The sequence below is a fragment of the Peromyscus californicus genome, unplaced genomic scaffold, assembly GCF_007827085.1.
Source record: "Peromyscus californicus insignis strain IS unplaced genomic scaffold, ASM782708v3 Scaffold_15__1_contigs__length_86483966, whole genome shotgun sequence".
Taxonomy (NCBI): Eukaryota; Metazoa; Chordata; class Mammalia; order Rodentia; family Cricetidae; genus Peromyscus; species Peromyscus californicus.
Genome location: NW_026294447.1, coordinates 26,211,776 through 26,235,213, shown reverse-complemented (window position 1 = coordinate 26,235,213; position 23,438 = coordinate 26,211,776). Strand labels below are relative to the sequence as shown.

Genomic DNA, 23,438 nt, shown 5'->3' with positions numbered 1-23,438 from the left:
AAGTAGTCATATGAGACTACAGTTGATGCAGAACGTAAAAATATTTATAAGCAGCAGCATCAATCACTGAAACATAGCTGTATGCATGTTGCCTTCCTCAATGTGTCACTTCTGAGTTGGCCTTTGAAGGCCACCCTTGGTTCTGTGTCAGACTGGGCTTTAGCACTTTGTAGGGTAGGTTTTAGCCTCACAGCTCTCAACAGCCACTTGTCAGTTTGCTGGACACTGATTGACTTGTTGCCTACTTACACTGATAGAGCAACAGAGCATCTGGATATGGGACCTCCATTGCAGTTCTCTATTCAGGTACTTCCTGTGCTTTATTTAATACCATTTTGCAACTATTTCCCTATCCTTATCTGCTTATTTGCTGAAACTCAAACTAATGAAATAAATACATAATAAAGAGCTGCCAGTTTAGCTTATCTTGAAGACTGGCTAACATAATGACATATGCACAGACCCCAGTCGACATTAATTTATTTATTCAACAAATATTTATTGAGCTTACTGAGTACCTGCCACTGTGCAAAGTGATGGGGATGGAAAGATAAACAGGGCAGATGTATCCTCTGTCTGCAGATATCCATCAGCAAGAATACAGACAATAGCAATGCTGTACAAGTTCAGGATACTACTAGAGACTCATCAAAAGGCTCCTGTGTCAGACAAAATTAGACCCACCACATCTCATCTTCATTTTAAAGAAAATAGATTCTCTTCTTTAAAGCAAACATATGGAGGTAGATAATGAGAACTCCAAAATGACAGGAAGAACTTCTGTTTTTTTTCTCCCTTTACTGTGGGGTGCTATACCCCCAAATCACCTTTTACAAGATGGCTGCCTCAGCCCCATGTGCATATTCTACAGCGGGAAAGAAGGATCATGAGAAGAACAGCAGGAGGCCTGCCTTCAAAACATCTGTTCCAGATGTTGCTCAAACCACTTTTACTTATATCCTGTTGGCCTGACCTTAGTCACACGTTAATACCTAGCAGCAATGGGAACTGGGAAATTGCCTCATTCATTCATTCATTCTGAGTGGCCTAGAAGAGGGAATGAATACCGGGGAATAAGAAGTTTTGTCCTTAGGATATCTGGTAAAATTTTTGCCCAAATTGAGAACTGAATATAAGAGGACTCTCAAAGTGTATGTGTTCTTACAGGAAGAAAACATTCTATAGTTAAAAAGAAAGGGCCAAAGACTTGAGCATAGAGAAACTGTTCTGTCACCAATCAAGATTAATCATTGTGTGGCTATTGTCTTAGTAACGAGAAACGGATTAGTTATGTCAGAGGAGAATGAGTGGAGCTGATGTTCACTCAGGGGCTGGAACTGAATGGGCCAGGAGATTCTCAGAAAAGATGAAGACTGGGAGAAGCATTTATGGCAGGATGTTAGCCCTTTCTCAGGAATATTGGCTCAGGTGGAGGCCGATAACTGAGCCAGTTCAAAGAAGGCAACATTGATCGCAGAAATACAAGTTACAGGCTCCGAGATGTGATGGCTAATCTTGCTTTCCAACTTGATGCACCTGGAAAGAGAGAAGCTCCAGTGAAGAACTGCCTCCATCAGATTTATCTGTGGTGTGGCTGTGAGGCATTTTCTTAATTGTCGATTGAAGGAGAGGAGCTCAGCACAGTATGGGTAGTATCCTTCACAGACAGGTGCTCCTGGACTGTAAAAGATAGCTAAGAAACCAACTGGAGAAAGCCAGTAAGCAGCATTCCTCCATGGTCTCTCTCTCTCTCTCTCTGCTTCAGTGCCCGAATCCAGGTTCCTGCCTTGAGTTCCTGCCTTGGCTTCCTTCAATGACAGACTGTAACCTGTGAGCTAAATAAACACCTTCTTATGTTCTGCTCCAAAGCTGCTCTCAGTCAGTGTCCTCTCACAGCAGCTGGAAGCTAACTAGGTCAAAGGGTTAGCCCACGTCCTTGAGGATCCACTAGAATTTCAATTAAATCATAGAGAAGTAGTCATATCCATTAAGGTGTCATGAATCTGCCGAAATATTGAAAACAGTTATAATACGCTCATTTTACAATGTCGATTTACAGTTGGTCCTCAGCTTTTGTGTCTAGGCTTACAAAAGCATTCTTACTGCCTCCTGACATTTAATAACCATTCCAGTTTGCTTATTGTGATAAATCATTTTTTAGGATTCATAAGTACAGTAATACTTATAAATGAATATTTTTATGTTTATCTAGGTTCTTTTCTCTTTCTTCCTTTTTTTAAAGAAAGATTTTCTAGCACTATGTAGTACTATATAGTACTATATTGCACTATGTAGCACTATGCAGCACTGACTGGCTTAGAAATCTCTATGTAGACTAAGCTGGCCTCAAGCTCACTGAGATCTATCTACCTCTGCTTCCTGAGTGCTGGGATTAAAGGGTTATGCCACCAAGTCTGGTTGCTTCTCTTAAGTTTTAATTGGAGAGTCAAATAATCTAAAACTTTGTTGAAATAAGCACAATTTGAAATCATTTTATTTCTAAAGTGCCTGTTGTTCTAGTGTCAAGATCAAATACTAACATAGAAATTTTAAAATGGCTAGAAAAAGCATCTGCTAAGAAGGGATTGGCCCAAATATTTTAATATCAGGGTTTGTGTGGATGGTTTCACATTCTTCGTTCAGATGCTGTGATGTTCAGACTTTTCTCCAGGAAAAGTGTTTCTGTGGTTGTCTGGCAGAGCAGTTTTTCTATCAGTAGAGAGATGAAACTGTTTGATTTTGTACTCATCTGTGATGACTGCATCTAATAAATGTCAGGTTGATGAGAGGAAAACAAATTTTTCTCAAGATCAACGTGTTTTGAATTGGCAATTAGGATAGATTAAACGGAACCAGCCATTTGAGTTACCTTCTTATGTTAAATTTTCAGTTTTAAAGAGGAATTATTAAAACCCGAGTTCACTAGCTTCTTAATCAGTTTGTGACTTCATAATAGGCAATAGACTTATCAAGAAGTCTGTGGTGGATTCACTACCCTGAGGTCAAGTCACATCATCTTAATCTTTTTCTGTGGTTACTCTCATAGCCTCATAATCCCTAGCTGCTCAGTGAAGGACAGCCAGCATTCCTCCAGCTCTAGGGAATCTAGATTAAACTGTGAATTCTGATAACAGGTCTGCCACCTCCATATCATTTCCAATGTGCATGTTTTCTCTAATTAATGTATATGCTGTTACTAATTTGAAGTCTATAGTCACCTGTTTTGATTAAAAATAAAAAAAAACCCTGATATTCTGGACCAAATATGTTACATTTGGCAATTTAAGCCACATTTTTTTTTCTGTTGTCCAAGTCACAAATTGGTAGGTAGTTTCATGGATGAACATTGACTCCTGTGAATTATAATAGTTCCCCCAAATATTTACAGAATGCCTTGTCAAAATACCTTATAAGAGCAACTAGGAAGGAAGAGTTGGTTTTGCCTTAAAAGTTGCAAAGGGATGTGGTTGATCTTGCTGAAGTCATGGTGGTAGGAGGATGAGCAGCTGGTCACACTGCATCCACAGCCAAAAGGAGAAAGGTAAACGCTGATGCTCAGCTCACATTCTCCTTTTTGTGCAGTCCTGGATCCCAGCCTAGGGAATAGCAAGGTCCATATTAGAGATAATTTTTCCCTCCTTCATTTAACCATTTAGGAAACACTTTCACAGACACAACCAGACCTACGTTTCTATGGAAATTCTAAATCCAATAAAACTGGCATTGAGATTAACCACCTCACATACTTGGAAGTGGTAGAACACCGTGATGTCTATGCTTCGGTGACAACTGGTGCTTTGCTGAAAAACTGGTGACCAACGGGGACAATGGAAGGACATCAGAACCATTTGCTGGCCTGTGAATAAATTTGATGGGTAGCAACAAGATTAGAAGGGTACATGGTTATATCGCTAGCAGCACATAGCCTTGGACTACGGTCACGCCTCTTAAAATCTGTTAGAATGTCTTCAGTGAACATGGAATACATCGGAGACAACCTAACAGGCACATATCTGACAAGGTAATTTTAAAAGTCCATTTATTGCTTCCTCATATTGGCACAGCCATATCTGAATGGAATGACAGAAGTCATAAAGCCAGCACAGCTGCTTGACAAAGCTCCAGCAGAGCTGAGCCACATGATGGCTGCCATGCCACCCTTTGGTTTTCATCTCCACCTATTACATACTTGGGGCACTTTTAATATTTGTATAATTTGGGGATATTGGATTGATGGAAAATTCCTTATGAATCATTTAAGCCTTCTCCCAGGAATGCTGGTTCTAAGCTTCCCCAGGACAGTCCTGAACATACTATTCCCCCCTCTTTTAGGGAGATATCCTTATCTACTTGAAGGTCTTCCTTATGCTTTGGAGGTTGTGACACATAAAGAAGCCAGAGGTCTCTTCATGAGGCTATGAGACATCCTTGAAACATCCATCCCTGTATTTACTCAGGAACAAGATAATCAAAACAAAGTAAATTCAAAAAGGTCAACAAGATTCAGTGGACTAGAGGAGTTGGCCACAGTTCAGATTACAAGCCTCTTCCCACTGTAAACTCAGACAATTTTGTGACATACAATTCTGACCTACACAGAGACATATTGATGAGCAAAGTATGGAGTGGAAAAATGATAAAAGTATGAGGTGTCAGGACCTCCTTCTCTCAGAAGTTAACTCATGTAGAGCCACTATAATGTCATATGACCAAGGAACAACAGAATGCCAGGATTAGATATATAGACAAATTCTATAAAGATATAAATGTGAACATTGATTGTATTATGCCAGAATTTGAATAATAACTGCAGCAGCTTTGGCCTGAGGATTTTTCCTGGGTGCTCTGACACTAAGAGTTAATAATACACTGCTTGGGATGTGGAAAAATGCCCAGGGTGGTTGAAGATTTTTGTTTTGGTCTAGTGTCCTTGAAGCAACCAAAGCTACCAGCCTGAGAACAGGCTGTCATATGCCTCTAGATTCTCAAAAATTGGGTTATGGGGTTAATGAGTAAGAATGACAACTGTTTATTAATGATGTCAAAATGAGGGAAAATGATTTGAAATGATAATTCTGTTGTGTCATAGTTTATTAATGATGACTCAAAGATGGGCAAAAAGAAGTGAAACACATGTCCAAAAACAGAAATAATATGATCTATGTTTTGGATCATCATGAATGTATCCCCACTTACTAAATGTTGTATAAGTAAAGAAACACTCTGGCTGCTAGTCAGTCAGGCTGCAAAATTCTCCTGAACACCATGGCCTGGCTCACTTCCTTCCCCCCACTGACTCCTTACACCCTCTGCAGGAACCATCTGCCACCTGGGATGGCTCCTGGCACCATATCCTGTGGGATGTAGCGCAAATGCCTAGAAATGATCCTGACCATAATCTACACTTTTCCGTATCATCTCTTACCACTTTATATCCACCTTCAACACTAAGCTGCCATAAGTCTTAAGCAATTCTGTCTCCTTCTCCGCGTGTGCGTGTGCGTGTGTGTGTGTGTGTGTGTGTGTGTGTGTGTGTGTGTGTGTGTGTGTGTATGTATGTGTATCCTCTATTTCTCATGCTATCTTTTACCTCAAATATCTTTTCTCACACTTGACCCAAACTCAGGTCATACTGGGGACCTTTCTATGAGGTGATTCTGTCAACTCAGGGCCACACCTCCTCCTGTGTATCATTGTTTGTTCTTAAGTGTCTGTTCTCTTTGCTAGGCTCTGTCCTCAATGCTGGACACACAGGGGGTGACCAATGTGAAATTGCTGGATGAATACGTGGAAGTTGATGAAAACTAGAGATTAGAAAATAGCTTAACTACAAAATTATAAGATATGGTCTACAGGAAAGTAGAACAATTTTGCAAATAAGAAAATGATTTTACATTCATGTAAACTGATTTTCCAAGTTCTGCTATTAATTCTAATTAGTGGTTGTGGTTGTTGGTTCCTTTAGTAAACTTTTTGAGCAATATTCCATATGGTGCTGATTGGTATTTACCAATTTTTTTCTTTTCATCTAATGTCAAGAGAGTGAGAGAAGTATTGTACACTTGCCGTGGTAAGCAATCCCGAGTGTCTTATTCATAGAACCTCACTTAATTGATGGCTAGAGTAGTGCTTGGAAACAATACTGTCTTATTTTTTTGTTGTTGTTTTTTGTTTTTGGTTTTTTGAGACAGAGTTTCTCTGTGTAACCCCCCTGGCTGTCCTGGAACTCACTTTATACACTAGGCTGGCCTCTAGCTCACAAAAAATCCACCTGCCTCTGCCTACTGAATGTTAGGATTAAAGGCGTGCACCACTACCACCAAGCTAACAATGCTGTCTTAAATGTTGAGTTTCCAGGGTCGGTTTTATATATTGGATTGTGGCTTTATCCTAACTAACAAACCTTAAGCTTGAACTATAAGTTATATGGGCACATATATACATGTGTGAGTTGAATTCAAGAACAAGAGAACCAAGAGTTTGAGATCTCAAATTTTTTGTTTTGTTTTTCGAGACAGGGTTTCTCTGTAGTTTTGCGCCTTTCCTGCAACTCACTTTGTAGATCAGGCTGGCCTCAAACTCACAGAGATCCTCCTGCCTCTGCCTCCCGAGTGCTGGGATTAAAGGCGTGCACCACCACTGCCCGGCTAAGATCTCAAATTTATTCCAGACCAGTTAATGCTTCCATTTGCAAGTAGGAAATGTATAGCCCCATGGATAAATAACTATTCCTTAGAGGAACCAGGGAAAGAATTCTGGTTACCTTACTCTTTCAGATGAATGTGAATTTTCGAGCAAGGGTAGCCACGTGGGAACATTACACGATGCACCAGGACCCTTCTGAGTAATTCAATTTTATTAATAAAGATAAAGGCTTGTCCCATAGGCCTTGTCACTGTGCCTTGCAGCCCTGCTGCTCCTGATGCCTATTCTTTCTCTTCTTTGGGAATCCATGATTGTTAAAAACCTGTGATCATAACCATTAGGAGAAGACATAGCTTCTTATAGATGAAACTGCAGAAAGAAAGCTTTCTCTTGTGAGAAAACTGCTAGATTATAAATTAACAGCATGTGGCAGTAGTCGTAGCATAAGTAGTTTAGCAGTTATAAAAACAACGGTGGTAGTTGTAAGAGCTACAGTAACAGTAATCGCAGCAGTTACTTTACCTCTACATAGCGATGGTCATCAGAATATGTTATCAAAGATGTGTACTCGTGGGCAAGCATCACCATTCTCTGTATAAGTGAAGGTTGTAAGTACTCAGCTCATTTTCCCAGAGGCCGCACAACAGTATAGCATTTGTAGGTAGCAGTACACTTAGTGCATTTGCAAACTAATTCAATTTGAGTTGGACTGTAATTTAGCTCCCTGCCTTGTTATACACAGGAATGTGTTTATGCACAGTTCACATGAATATGAATGCAAGGATTTCCCTTCATTAATAAAGAGGAATTACCCAGGACAATATTGGTGCACCTGCTCAACTTGTAAGGTCCCTACACACTTATACTTACTTGAAAATTCACATTCATCTGTGTCTTATCAGAAACTAAGCCAGATGTCGGCTCAGAGTGCAAGGGCTCTTGGCACCAAAGCCCGAAGAACTGGGTTGGATTCCAACCCACAGAGTAGAAAGAGAAAACTAATTCATTTAAATTGTTTCCTGATCTCCATATACACTCTATGATATTCGTGCATGCAGGTGTACACACACACACACACACACACACACACACACACACACACACACACACGAAAAAAGCTTTACTATTTGTGGCATCTTAGGAGAGTTATTTTGTTGTTGTTGTTTTGTTTTATTTTTTGAGACAGAGTTTCTCTGTGTAGATTTGCGCCTTTCCTGGAACTTACTCTGTAGCCCAGGCTGGCCTCGAACTCACAGAGATCTGCCTGCCTCTGCCTCCCGAGTGCTGGGATTAAAGGCGTGTGCCGCCACCACCTGGCATGCACACACTTAGGAGAGTTATTTAACCTTGTATGTTCAGCTTCAATTACCTTGTCCATAAACTTGTGGCACACAATGTAATCTGATATTTGTCCTCTGTTAAGTTAATGATATGTGGAATCTCATGACTGCTTTATCAACCAAGAGTCATAGTCACCTTTGTTTCATGATGTTAGAGCCAAGCTTTAGGTTTTGCCATGTCAGTGGAAGAACTGTATAATTAGTTGTAACTGTAATCTGATTGTATTTTTTTTTCTTTCCCCATAGCCCACCTCCCTGCCAGAGTAATAAGAAAATACTTGGTCGCATCTTTCTCCTATTGAAATAAAGTTATTTAGTAACTAGCCACTTCCCCTAGCTGTTCTGTTCAAAGTTCTAAATTCTTTTTATTATTATTTATTGAAAATAGATTCTTCTCCTATACAATTCATCTCAACCACAGTTTCCCCTCCCTCCACTCCTCTCAGCTCCCCACCACCTCCCCTCTGCCCCAAATCCACTCCCCCTTCATCTAAATTCTTTATTTTAATCTTAAATTTGGGGAATCAATATGTATCTGTGTATTCATTGGAATTTTCTTTATCATCTTTCAGGTCTTACAGAAATTTGCCTGATGCACCCTCTGGACGTGGTGAAAACCAGGTAAGGTTCTGCATGAACAAGTTGTATTGACTTTGGCTGATGTCCAAGTTAAGATCTGTCAGAACACTAAATGCTAGAACTTGTCCCAGGCCGGTAGCTTCTCCCTATAATGGCATCTAAATGTGCTTTTCAAAGAAAGTACCATTGACATATAAAACGTGAACAGTGAGAAGCATCTTTGGAGAAAGGTCATCTGAAGGTATGCAGTGTTTACCGCTGTCACCCGGCAAGTGGAAGGTATGATTTGTGGTATACTGGTACATGAGGTAAATTTACCAAATTGGTGTAAAAACTGAACATTATCTAGTGGATTATGACAGCAGCTTTTCATTTGGCACAGCACATAACAGATTGCTGTCTAATAGTCAGAATTTTTATTTCAGGTGAGCTTTTTAAATGACAGTTAAAGAATTTATCCCTAAAACTCTTTGCCAATGCAAATGCTGTATTTCCATGAAAAGGCTTCTGCTTATAAGGAAAGAGAAAACCTAGAACAACGTGTTAAACCTATCCACCAAGAATGAAAACAAAGTAAAAAAGCAGAACCAAAAATAACCAGGCTGTGAGGTTTAATATGATCACTGTAGAGCATTTTGGGGAGGTGGGTTTTTTCTTTAAAATGTTTTCTTTTTCCTTTTTGAGCTTCTAATATAATCATTTCCCCTTCACTTTCTCCCCTCCAAACTCCCCCATGCACTCCTCCATCATGGTCACTTCCAAATTCATGGACTCTTTTTCTTTCATTTTTTTGGTTGTTGTTTTGTTTTGTTACTGTTGTTGTTGTTGTTGTTGTGTGTGTGTTCCTAAATGCATAAATACAATCTTCTCAGACTGTATGATGTTACTTGTGTGTATGTTTTCAGATATGACCATTTGGTATTGGATACCAACGGGTAAGCTCTTCTTCCCTGGGGAAAATTCGAGAACATTTTAAAAGTTAAAACTATGGGGAAATTATTGAACTTTATTTTTTTGAAACTAGATGTGTTGAGTGTATAGTGAATGTTTCCATATATTTGCATTATATAAAACCCAAGAACACCAGCTTCTGTTGGAGCCCACTAGCATTGCAACACTGATTTTGTATTTGCACAAATCATTGCTTCCTCAGTTGGGAATTACTTGATGAGTCAGAGTGGTCATTTTATGGACACTTTATTTAATTTACCCAAAGGGGCCTCTGAATTCAAATTTTCTTAACATTTAGTTTGTGTGTGTGTGTGTGTGTGTGTGTGTGTGTGTGTGTGTGTGTGTGTGTTATGTGAGTGCCATGACTCACTTGTGGAACTCAGGGGATAATTTATGGGATTGGGTTCTCTCTTACCACTGTGTGAGTTCTAAGAATCAAAGTCAGATCATCAGCCTTAGCAGCAGGTAACCTTCCCCATCGAGCCATTGAGCCAGCCCCTGCAGAATTACAGAGTGGTGATTGAAAGCAAAGGAAAATGACTTTTCTTTTATATACAAATAATATCACCTTTATAGTTGTTGAGACAATAGGATTTGACTTGTGACTGAACCTCAAAGCTGTCATCAAATACCACAGCTTAACCAAAAGACATTTCTTTCCCATGGTTTTGGACGCTAGAAAGTTCAAGATCAAGGTTGGGATTCACTCAGTTCTTACTGTCGTCTTCTTCCTGACTCACAGGCATGGTACTTCTACTCAGAGAAGCTCTGTGGTCTCTTACTTCTCTTGTAAAATCACTAATTCTATCAAGATGGAACCAACACTTATGACTTCATGTGACCCCATCACCTTCCATTGTCTACTTTCAAATACTACCACATTGGTGGTTAGAGTGCCAACATTTGAATTATGGCAGGACACAAACATTCAGCAGCTCCAAGTCATTAAAATAAAACAAAAGAAGAAAATCACAGTTGTTAAACAGTTGATAGACATTGACCTTTAGAACATCTCCTCAAGGGTTTCAGGAACAGAAGGCAAAACCTACAGGCCTTTTCTCCTTAGATTGTTCTAACTTTCTATGGAAAGCCAGAATATTACTGCTAGTCTTACTGAGTAATTCATTTTCTTTTTTACAAAGCATGATGTTTTTATGTTTGAATAAGCTTAGAAAGAATTAAGAACAATTTGAATAAAACATGATACTAAAATTATGATCACTCAGTCATTCCCATAGTCCTCGTTCATCTACTCAACAGGTGTATATTTAGTATCTAGCATGCAGCTTCCAGGCTAGCCATGCTCTCCTGAATCTCCTGATCTGAGGCCCTGTGGAGAATCTCATTAACATCAACTTCAAAGGCCATCTCCTTTCCTTGGGCTGAATTTGAATTGTGCATTGCTTGAAATACATTTACCAAGTAACTATAACCTTATTTATTCTTTGCTAAATATCAGCACTTCCATGAACATAACATTCATTAATTGGAATTGGTCATGTGCTGTTGTGGAATATTATCTTAACTATGTAAAGATGTGTTACATTTGTTTATGTTACAGAATATCACTTTAACTATGTAGAGGTGTGTTACATTTGTTTATGTTGCAGAATATTACTCTAACTATGTAAAGGTGTGTTACATTTGTTTATGCTGCATTTGTTTAATTACGTAAAGGTGTGTTGCTTTTGTTTATGATGCATTTGTTTAATTATGTAAAGATGTGTTGCTGTTGGACCTTGCCTGCCTAAGGCATCTTATTGGTCTAATAAAAAGCTGAATGGCCAAGAGCTAGGCAGTAGAGGGATAGGCAGGGCTGGGGGGGGGGCAGAGAGAATAAGTAGTAGGAGGAATCTAGGCTTGAGGAAGAGAAGAGAGATGAGGGAGAAAGAGAGGGAGATGCCTGGGGCCAGCCAGGCCAGCCAGCCAGACATGGAAGAAGCAGGAAAGGTAGGACATACAGAATGAAAGAAAGGTAAAATGTCCCCAGGCAAAACATAGATGAAGAGAAACAGGTCAAATTAAGTTATAAGAGCTAGTGGGACAATTATAAGATAAAGCCAATTATTCATAATTAATAATGAGTTTCCATGTCATGATTTGGGAGCTGGTTGGTGGCCCAAAAAGAAACTTGCTACATGTGCCCTTGCCTACTTTGAAGAGAGAGGGATATATCACCCTTGCAGGTGTCCTGAAGGAGAGAGTTGGATGGTAGATTGGCAGCTGACCTGTACAACAATAGAAAATGTACTGAATAGACACCCTATTCACAGTCTAGGACCTATATATGTAGAACTCCTTTTGCAAGAGAAATGAACTATGTGCAATTTGTAGGACTTAACACTAAGTCACTAACAAGATAGTCACTGGACAGGAACAGATGAGAATGCCGGACACATCACTGTTCTGGGGGAGATAACTTCCTTTCTTAAAGTTTAAGAGGTGACTTTGTTTTTCAATAAAAGTGTTTTGAGAATTACAAATTAGAAAGGAAAATTGGAGTTCTGCATAGAAGCCTAGTGAATGCATGTCACCTGGGCATGAAGGCTCTCAAAGCTATCTTTTTGGAAACATTCACTGACACTTTCAGTTAGAATGCTTTCTTAAGATGACTGTATTTTTCTTTCTGATAGAAGTACAGAGATCTGCCTATGAGGTTTTCTTGCTACAAAATCAGTGACTGAACCCAAGTAAACTTCTGCTTTCAATATAACCTACCAGTGTTTAGGAAATAAAGGATTTGGGGGATTACATTACATCTTGATTTTGAATTATGTGTTATTCCCTCAGGATAAACTTAGATATACCAATTTCTTGGCTAAAAAGAATGGCACCTTCCAAATGTGTAATTTCTGTTCAGTCTGGTGGCACTTGTTGGGATCTTCTACCAGTTCAAAAACTTTCAAAGTATTTATTTTAACTTGATTTTTACCTATAATGTGGCTGCATTTTCCCTATAATGATTATATACAAAGATTGATATCAATGAAAATCAGAATCCAGCTACTAAAATAAATGGATTAATCATATATAGAATAACTATTTGTATTAGGAATTAAAGACCAGTACCTAGGATATGTTCATAACTAGATGTGCAAAGCATTATGAATTTATCTACAGGATGAAGTCAATCTACCAGAACCAACTGGGGCAATATAATGGTTATGCTTCATTCTTTACAGCAAATACTCCAAGGCAATATGAAATGTAGAACAAAACATTTTGAAATAGGTTAAAATTCATACCAAGTAAAACACAATGGATCATTTACAGAGAGGAAAAGGTCTTTTTGCAGAAAGAATTGGAAAGTAAGTTTTTATAATCCTTTCTTCTTCATTCAGGAAAGGAAAGGATTAGACACAGACAGAGGTCAGAAATAAAAGACTAGACTTCCTGAAGCAAACCGTTTTACATGGGATAATGTGGGAAGCAAGCTATATCCACAATTCAAGATTAATTCAGTGTACCACTCTTCAAGCCGTGATACCAAAGGAAAGCAGAGAAAAGCCTGAAAATGACAGGGTAGACATGTACGCTTATGCCCAATGCCTATAACAACTTAGAGTTCACTGCCCTTAGAGGGCACACCATTTCAAAGCAGCCTGCTGAAACAGCCAGTGCTTGGTGGATTCATGTCTTATTTCTTAAGTGAATCTCATTCACCTCTTGATTCATCAAAACAGTAAGTGTTCACTGTATAAAATTCAAATCATACTCTAATTCTTATGTCCGTTAAGATAGGTTAGGTTGTAACAAGCCTGGATCTCAGGAGATTACAGCAAAGAATCTTTTTCTCATCCCCATCTTATGTCCAATATGAGTAGATACATACAATAGCCCATTTGTGCTGCTGTAATTAAATTCCATAAACTGAGTCCTTGTAATCAAAAGAAATCTTTCAGTTGTGGGAACTGGCTTCTACAGATTTCTTTTTCCCCACAGGTTCCATATCTGGTATCTGGTGAAGGCCTGTTTCCTCATTCATAGACAGCACCTTATCATTGGGTGCTCACGTGGTAGAAGAAGCAAGCTAGCATTTGGAGTCATAGCTATAAGGACATTAACCCCATTCATAAAGGACACACTAACGGTACACAGAGCTCACTGAGTTAATTCAGGCTGCCAGAAACTCTGCCTCAGTGTGTTTTCCCCTCCGTGTGGCAGGAAGTGTAGAGCTCAATAGTCTCATGCTGTTTCGGCTGAGACTTATGGTTCAGAACTACTCATTTTACCATGCCTAGCCAACCAGAAGTAGAAGTATGGTCCTCCCCTTTGACAGGGAGGATCTAGGGGTCAATATGTTACAGGCATTCATGTCCATTCCCAGGCTCATACAAAGACACATCATCCACTTACACATACCAGTTCCCTTTCCAGATGTGAAAACACCTTTGACTTTTAGCTTCTTTTAAAATCCACTCCCACATTTCTAAACATTATGCCTCTCCTGATTGCATTAGCTTCAATAGTGCTTCCATCTGTGTCTCTCATGGAATTTCAAAAAGTGACCTTTGTAAATAGGGTCTCTGCAGATATAATTAGCCATGGTGCAGTTATGCCAAACTGGGAGGGAGAGGCAAATTCCATATGATTTTTATCCTTACATGAAGAAGAGGCTCAGATAGATAGACGACAGACGGAGTAGGGGGGACCATCACTTCCAATGAAAGTGGTGATTGGAATTGTGCAGCTGCACACCAATACACATCAAGGTTTGCCAGCAACTTACAGAGACTTGGAGAGAGGAATGGAAAGGACTTGGAAAAAAATTTTCAACGTGCTGTCCTAATTTATCAATTTTAAATGTTATTCACAATACTCACACCCTTCACCCTCCTTGATAAAAGTCTACCCCACTACCATCACTGATCATCTGTTTCATTGTTTGGCAATGTAGTTGTTGTTTACTGCTGAACCAAGAAATACTTGATGGCTTGTTTTCCTACAGTTCATTCCTTTCTCCTTCATTCTTCAGTACTCTGTATGTTGTTGCTAATTAGTATGTCTTCCAAGATGCTTCGGTAAGTTTCTTTATTGTTTTCTACCAATGCCATGGTTGTGTTTGTTTAACGTGGGCTTATTGATAATCATCTGGCATTTTTCTTGGCAGTACTTCTAATTCATCTTTTTACCCAAGGTTGTGTATGGCAAACATGGAAGAAGGTCACCCCATTACCGTATTTTTAGTATTGGGCCACTTTGCTGCTCCCCATCTGGAGCTGTCCTAGTTCAGTCTTCAGGCAGTAAGCCACAAGGTGTTCAGTGAGGTGAGCAAGGAGACATATATACACTTCCAAGAAATCCTCCACTTTTTCCGGCCACATTTCATACCATCCATGGTTTCTGATTTTCCAAAGGACTCCCAAGGCCCTTTGCTGGTGTCTCCCGCCCCAGGTACTTTGCGTATGGCCCTCTCTGCTCTACTAATACTGCCCTCCATCCATTTCCTCTGTTCATTTGTGTTGTACAAAAAGTGTATGGATAGCTGGGCAGTGGTAGTGCACACCTTTAATCCCAGCACTCGGGAGGCAGAGCCAGGCGAATCTCTGTGAGTTTGAGACCAACCTGGTCTACAAAGTGAGTTCCAGGACAGGCTCCAAAGCTACACAGGGAAACCCTGTCTTGAAAAAAAAACAAAAAACAAATGTATTGATGTTGCACAGCTATAACTATTTCTGGTTCTATCTTATTTGTCCATATGGGTTTGCACTCATTTATAATTCTTCTACTCACTGTATTAGTCAGAGCCCAACCAGGAGTATACACCCACTCTGAGTATTGAAAACAAAGGAAATTTAATGCAAGGAATTAGTTGCTCAGATTCTAGACCTGTGTAGGATCCAACAGAAGTCTGTGAGGCAACCCAGAGATTAGCAGGACAGCCACAACCCAGGTTGGCTCGACAAAGGGAGGAGGTGGGACAATCGTCCTGGTAATCGTGGTGGAAATGTGGCTGGCCTGGCTAGAGCAGATGGAGCCTCAGAAGAGAACCAGCTGCCAACAGATCGTGAACCCGAGGAAAACAGGAGTGTGGCCGGAGGCTGTGGGTTGGGGGACGGACCCTTTGGTTTCTTTCTTCTTAATACCTTCAGTTCCCCACCTACACTGCATCTTCTTGACTCATGGTATCCTGGGAGGCACAGAAGCTTTGCAGGGATCAGCCCTTTTGTATTTGAACAGGAACGAGGAAAAAAAGAAGAAACATATCTAAACAGACAGAACCAGAATGTGCATGCTGCCACTTTAGTAAGCTTTCTTTTCTTTACAATTTTTCTTCAGACAATGAATTTTGATCATATTATTTACATTTCAACTCCACCAAGATCCTTCTCACCTCCTCCCCATCCAACTTCATATTCTCTCTCTCTCTCTCTCTCTCTCTCTCTCTCTCTCTCTCTCTCTCTCTCTCAAAATGAAAATCAACATAAACAAACAAAAATACCAAAACAAAACAAAGTCTGTTTTGTGTTGGCCAATGACTACTCCTGACCAAGGGGTCTTCCCTAGAGTGTGGTTGATATACCCAGTGGCACTCTATTGAAAAAAAATTGAGGGCCTGGAGAGATGACTTAGTGGTTAAAGTTACTGACTGCTCTTCCAGAGGACTCGGGTTCAATTCCCAGCACCCACATGACAGCTCACAACTGTCTGTGACTCCAGTCCCAGGGGACTGACACCCACGGCACAACAACAATGCATATAAAGTAAAAAAAATTAAAAAAAAAGACCAAAGATGTGAAAAGAATTGATTTTCCCTTTTTGAGAAGGTATCAATTGTAAATACTTTCTTGATTAGAGATGGGACTGTGTCTACTTCTCCTTCTCCTTCATGGGACTCTATATGTTTTGAACCTGTGCAGATTAAGTGGTAAGGCCCTATTTTTGAAGACACAGCTTACTTCTGCCTTTAAACATGAAGAAATCAAGCTGGTGTGCAACTAAAAGCTTCACCCCTACTGGCTAATATTCCTGGTGCTGGAAGTTACTTTGCATGCCTCCAAAGGAAAAAATTAATCACCAATATCACCCAGCTACAAATCCTGTGACCTACATCTGCAACCTGCATTTATAAGATATCCTGGTGCAATCAGGACACAATTGTAACAGGTGTAACCAATTGCTCTTTGTTTGGACTTAAGGCCCTCTTTGAGATGGAGCCCATACCTGACACCGCTAAAGTGACTAAGAACCTGAGACTAGATAGGTCATCGTCCCTCAGGGGAAATCTGTTACTATTATTCTGATAAAGGAACAAAGCAATAAAATGACTCCTAATGACATATTGCTATACCCACAGATCAGTGCTTTGCTCAACCCTCGTCAGAGAAGCTTATTCTTGCAGTAGTTGTAATTAACACAGCGAACCACAACTGGACAATGTGCAGAAAGAGACTTTAGAGCACTCCGCCGTAAATGGGATGTCTTCATCAAACCCTCCTCCTCAAGGCTCAAGGATCTATATGGAAGAAGAGGCAGAAAGATGGTAAGAGCCACAAGTGGTGGGTGTCTCTAAGGAAGCAGTGCCAGCCAGACACAAGAAGACCGATATATGTATGAACACAGAGACTGTGACAGCGTGTACAAGGTCTGCGCAGGTTCATTTTAGTAAGCTTTGAAGAAAACTAAAGACAAGCATTCATTTCCAATCCAGCGTGTGGAACTGAAATTGATGTTGCATCTAAAAAGATGATCTTTAATAACTCTTTCATGGGGAGATAGTCAGGCATTGTAGTGCTTCCTTTATGTAGACAACAGCTTATTCCACTCAAGGTAAGCATGGCGACAGGTACAGATCTTTGTGACGAGAGGCTGCCCAAGTGACCACTGGCTTGAGCTAAGTATTCACACTGAAATTTAGCAGAGAATGTTTACTAAGATAGTGACCACATTAGTCACATAGAGTCAAGGTCTCTTTTGAGATTTTTCTCTAGAGATGGGTTTTCACAGTGACTTATGATTTTGTTTATACTCAAATAAAAGTCTATACAATTGTGTTTAAATTCTTCCACTAAGACCCTGACTACAAATAGTAGAAAAGAGCCTATTCACTTGTAAGACTAGAAAGATCAAGGGTTAAAATAGAATACTCTAATAATTCTCATTCTTTTCCTTCTTTGCCTTCAGATTTCCCCGTTTCTGAATAGGCTTCATTTAGGGAAGCTGCTTTCACTTAGCATTAGGGGCTGCCTTCAGCTTCCAGCTCATTTACTCCTTCTGCTCCAGAACAAGGCTGCCTGGGTTTGAATCCTGACTCCTTCACCCATTACTTGTTTGGTTTTGTTGAGTTAATTAACTTCCCCAAGCCTCAGTTTCCTCTTCTCTAAGTGAAAACAGGAATGGTATCCACATTATCGTGGAGAGAAATGAGCACATATACACAGGCATCAGCACACACACACACACACACACACACACACACACACACACGCACACGCACACGCACATACACGAACAGACACAAATATAGTGTTTAATTATAGGTTAGCAAAGAAATGGAAAATAGAAAGACAAATGGAGTTTTTGAGGTAGCCAGGGAAACATAAGGCAATATACAAAGTATAGGAGAAGGGAAATGTTTAATATGGAGTCAAATGGTTTCAAGTTCCAAGCCGGAAAATGAGTGTTATATGAGCACTGCATTTAAATCCTTCCACAGAAGGTGTTTGCAAGCAGAGAATCCTCCTGGGTCTGAAGGCAGGAGAGCATTGGTTTAGTGCATATGTTCCTACTGATGTCATTCCACACATCATCTTAGGGCTGCGTGCTGACATTATGACATTATTACGTATCCCCAATGACTCTCACCGTACCTGACCTCCAGGAGGTGTCCAGTGAAAGAATAAAATAGTGTTCATTAATAATCAGAAATAACGCCACCACCTATGTGTCCAATCTGGAATATTTAGAAAGTTAGTAATAGGCAGATGTATTGTCTTTGTTGAAAAATGTAAGATTTCATGGAAGAGGAAGGAAGTAAAATTCTATTGAAATGAAAGAGGGATCAGCATGGTGGCTAGGAACATTTCAAGCCTGTGGTAGAGTTGCAGACATTAAGATGAGGTGAGGAGGTTTCCTTTGGGTGTGTTCAGATGAGAAGCAGGTGGACTAATTCAAGAGAGAGAGACCGGAGGTGCTGAAGATGCACAAGAAACAAGCTCTGCAGTGGGAGGCAGAATTCTGGACTTCACCTGGAGGAGCAACAGATGATGCAAATGAACTGCAGGACTCATACGTGACTTTGAAATTCTAAGAGCCACTCTTGAAGAAAACAAAAAAGCAGATAAAATTAATATTAATAATCTATTTTATCAAACCTGAGTTTGAACCATTGCCTTAATACAAACAATTACTAATCAATAACAACATTACTAATGAAACGTTTTCCACTCCTTTTCTACTCTAGGTCATTAAATCTGGTACCCATTTCTCACTTAGATTCACATCTCAGTATCAATTAGTTAGCTACATTTCAATAGTCAGCATAGGCTATTCTATAGCATGTTGTGGAATTAGGTGCAATCATGGGAATAGGAAGCCTTTTGGGGGTAAGAAGGACAACCATCCAATGATTCCTTAGAACAGGTTGACAATGACAGATAAGTGAAGTCCAAGGTGGCATGGACGTGAGGAGAATACTGCATATGTATTCATAGGTTTGTGTCTTACTTTGCTTCCTATTGCTGTGATAGACACCATGAACAAAAGTGACCTGGAGAGGAATGGGTTTATTTGGCTTACAAGTTAAAGCCTGTTATATGGAAAGCCGGGGTAGGAACTCAAGGCAAGATCTTGGAGGCAAGAACTGAGATAGACAATGGGGGAAGGCTGCTTACTGGCTCACTTCTTCTAGCTTGCTCATCTATCTCTCTTATACATCCTAGACCCACCTGCCGAGGAATAGTACTCCTTGCAAAGGGCTGGGTCCTTCTACATCATTAGCAATCAAGAAAATGCCCCTACAGACATGTCAATCTGACAGAGAGGGTCTCTCAGTCAAAGGTCCTTCTTCCTGGGTGACTCTAGTTTGTGTCAAGTATACAAAAACCTAACCAGAACAATTTGTACCTAAAAACAAAACAAAACAAACAAACAAACAAACAAAAACCATCCTTCAAAAGTTGCAAGAGTTTGTGGGCATCACAGTGTAAGTAGGTTGTGGCTTCCATCTCTTTGATATGTTCTTATTTCTAGAGAGAGAAATAAATGATTTGGCCTCAAGAAAAAAGAGTTGTTTGAGAAGTTCCTCTTCCTCCTCTTCTTCTTCTCCTTCTCCTCTTCCTTCTCCTTTTCCTTCTCCTCCTCCTTCTCCTTCTCCTCCTCTTCCTCCTCCTCCTTCTTCATTCTAAGCCATTCTTCATCATTCCTACTACATTTCATTTTTGAATTGGGGGTTAATAAAATGTCAACTAAGTAAATGCCCCCCACTTTAGTACAGACTGATCATTTCAAGGATCTGGCTGTCTAAGTACCAGATGTGTTCTGATGGGGACTGGGGAAGGAGAGGAGGGAAGAAGAGGCAATCCCACATCTTGTAGACATGTAGTTAGAGATAGTTGGAGAATAGGCAGGCCAACACTTGGCCTTCATCCTTTCTCCCATCAGAACTTGCACTTCTCATAATTCTCTCAAAACATATTAATCACTGCATGTGGGTTGAAAATTTGGCAACTACGTGCTGTTATATATGTGGTTATGGTGCTTTTACTCAAGCAGTTGAGAATGATTTACACAGTATCAGTGGCTCCTCCTGAGCCCCAGACATACTCACTCAGAACTCTAGGGGTGGAGCCCACCAATATTTATGTTCAACAATCTCCTGACTGGGTCTTACATACTGAGGCCAGAGTGATCACTAGGTCAGCCTTTGGAAACAACTGCTGAATACCCTATAGACAGTTCAGTAAAGAGTCCTGTAAAGAATTCCTTTTCTAAAATGTTAATCATCTCATTCATCTGTGGTCTCATTCATTTCATTTATGTGCACGCTGTCATTAAATGAGCAAAAGTGGAAGAAGGGAAAACAGCTCACCTTGCAGAACCAGTTCTACAGCTTGTGAGATGATATGGAAATATATGTGTCTAGGGCCAGAACTTATGCATTTTGTCCTACTGAGTGGGGTCACAGCAGCAAAGCTCAGCACCACGGCATCGGCTGCTCCAGGAGAAAGGTAAATGACTCTGGTGGATAACATGATTTAGGGACAGAAACCCGTTACAGACTTTTATTAAAAATGAAATTTGAGGATGGGCAGAGCTGAGAGGCTGCTTTGTGAGGATCCAGCAGGGGATGAGGAGCCAGAGCCTGGAATCATCCACAGCCCCATCCACCAGAGAGGAAGGGAAGCCAGAAATGAACTTTAAGTAAGCATTTGAGAGGTCAGAGAGGAGGTCATTGAGTAGCCACTGGGGCCAACAGAACAGTGGGGTGGAAGAGAGGAAGGTGTGCTTCTCTAAATGCATTGTTTTCTTTTTATGCTAAGGAATCCTTTTAAAATAAGAGCAGTGGGAGAGTTCAGGACAGGGCATCTAATAGAATCACCACAGCCTAAAAACACAAACAAGCCGCTGGGAGGTGATTTTCATGCATTAGTGACTGGACAAGGTTATAAAGCATTGAGAGTACATTCAAGGCTAGACCATAGTTACGGCTGCCTTCTCACTGTAGAGAGACTGGGGTTAGACCACTACTGTGGCTTCTTTCTAACCGTGGGAACTATGTGTCTGAAGCACAATAGGCAGTAGATCCACTCTTGTATAAGCTGTACTTTCACTGAGACTCTGTAAATGTAGCTGGGTCAACTCGTGGCCTGCGTAAGTGGTGACAGTAGCTGTCAAGATGGCTTGGGTGTAGAAGCTGTCTTAACCATGATAGGGTGCTGTGGTTTGGATCTGGAATGTCCCACAGAAGCGGGTAATGCTATTTGGAGGGGAGTGGAAACATCAGGAAGTGGGATCTTGTTGGAGAGAGGTATTGGGGGTGTCCCTTTGAAAAGTATCTTCTGTACCATCTCTTCTCCAGTTCTGTTACTCGTCCACTCTGAATTGAGAAGCTTTGCTTGACTGTGTACCCCCTTCCATGATGAAAACCTTGCCTTGACCCCAAAGTGACAGGACCAGTGGGCTACAATCTCTGAAACAATGAACCAAAATCTGTCTTTCCTTCTCCAGATGGTTTCTCTCAGGCATTTTGCCCCAACCAAGGGAAGCTAACACATGTAATTTCTCTGGGACTGGTTTTATTTAGCCAAAATGCATTTTCTATTTCCCAAGACAAAGCAAGAACAAAGCTGGATTTGGGGGAGCCCTGCAACTGTATTGACTATACCATCAATAAATAGTTGTTAATAGTCAAATTTAGAAGGTGCAGAAGATGGAAAATACAGTTGGAAGGGATAAATAGACCAGTTTGCTTTGCTTGGCTCACAAGGCTACTGTGAATGCACATTAAGTAAATATATGCTTTAAAATGCCATTTGTGGTACTAGGGAGGTAGCTCAGTGAACAAAGCTCTTGTTACAGTGTGAGGTCTGGAGTTCAGATCTCCAGAACCCATGTTAAAGCTAGGCACGTTTGGTAGTTGCCTGTATTAAGCATAGGCAGCTTCCCAGGCAAGATGGCTAGCTGGAGGAGCTGGAATTGGTGAGTGCTAGTTTCAGGAAGAGACCCTGCCTCAATGAAGTAAAGTGAGATTAAGGAAAGCACAACAGTGTCAACTTGTGCTTTCACGTGCATAACCCCCCACACACTCACAAGCACCTGCATATATATGTACCTCACACATATACATATCACATATCACACATCACCTACTCATATCTATAAATATACAGACCACCCCAAAAATCTCATTTGCCTCCAACCAAGAGCTTTATTTTACAGTGAGTGATATATCCTAAGAGTGACCCTAAAACTAAATATATATATAATCTTATTTTACACATTGTTACAAAATACTGCATGTCTACATTCTCAGTTTGTATTTCTCTCTGGAGCAAAGCTATGGATTTGAGGTTGATAGACCATGAAGAGATGTCATTAAAATGATGCCTGGGATTTCCACTTTGACAGCATTTTCCTCTCTTTAGGAAAGTGTGAATTGTATCCAAACTACAGAAAGCTCAGAAAGAGCCACAAAAGGAAGTCTTGGCCGTCTACTTCTGTCACATTTTAGTGGTCCTGCTGAGCATAGAAACTTCGAGAAGTAGACTGAGTTGGTGCAAATAGCTGCCTTGTCCATATGGAGGACTTCACATATGTTGGCAGTTGCCACTTCTGAACAATGTGATCATTTCTCCAATGGACAAGGAGTGACGAGAAAAACAAAGTGGACACATAGAGATCAATGCTTTCTGGGCTCTGCAGAGCTCCTGTAACTATGGGCTAAAATTGCTTTTCAGTCTTATTAATAAGTAGAAAATTCTTGCTTAAAAACAAAATCAAGCTAGTTTTCAATTTCCACTGTAATTGACACACTTTATAATTCTAAAATATTTCTAAATATATCTATTATTTATCATCTACCTATCAACCAATCTTTATATCTAGCTACTGGATTTTTTTAAACCACTTCTTAGAAAAATATGCTCTTTTTAATGGAATATGTTGCAAAATATTTGTAAAGTAATCTCATTAATTTGGATTTAGCTAATTTTTAAACTAAGTCCATTAATATCACAGTGGCTATTATGCTTCAACCAAATAGCCTTAGAAGATTGTCTCTGCCAATCAGATGTGTGTTCTAGATGCTTCTTCCCCCTTTTCTTTGCTTAACTTCAAAGGCATCTAGGTCAGCTCCACAAAGAATCTGCCATTCATTAAAAGCACAATCATCCTATCAGGCATCCCTGCTCTGTAGTGGTCTCCACAAAGAACAGGTACCCGCCCTAAAGGGAGAGAATGTTCTTTGCATGTGTCACCGTGAGA

At 40.2% G+C, this 23,438-nt stretch overlaps 1 protein-coding gene across 1 annotated transcript in view; it reads left to right on the top strand.

Annotated features, from left to right (window-relative positions):
• The window catches only part of Slc25a21 (solute carrier family 25 member 21), a 480,447-nt gene that overhangs the window by 265,333 nt on the left and 191,676 nt on the right, over window positions 1-23,438 (top strand). The window contains exon 2 of the mRNA XM_052738572.1: window positions 8,558-8,606. Within this exon, the coding sequence (XP_052594532.1) occupies window positions 8,558-8,606 (49 nt within the window). The remainder of the gene's footprint in view (window positions 1-8,557; window positions 8,607-23,438) is intronic.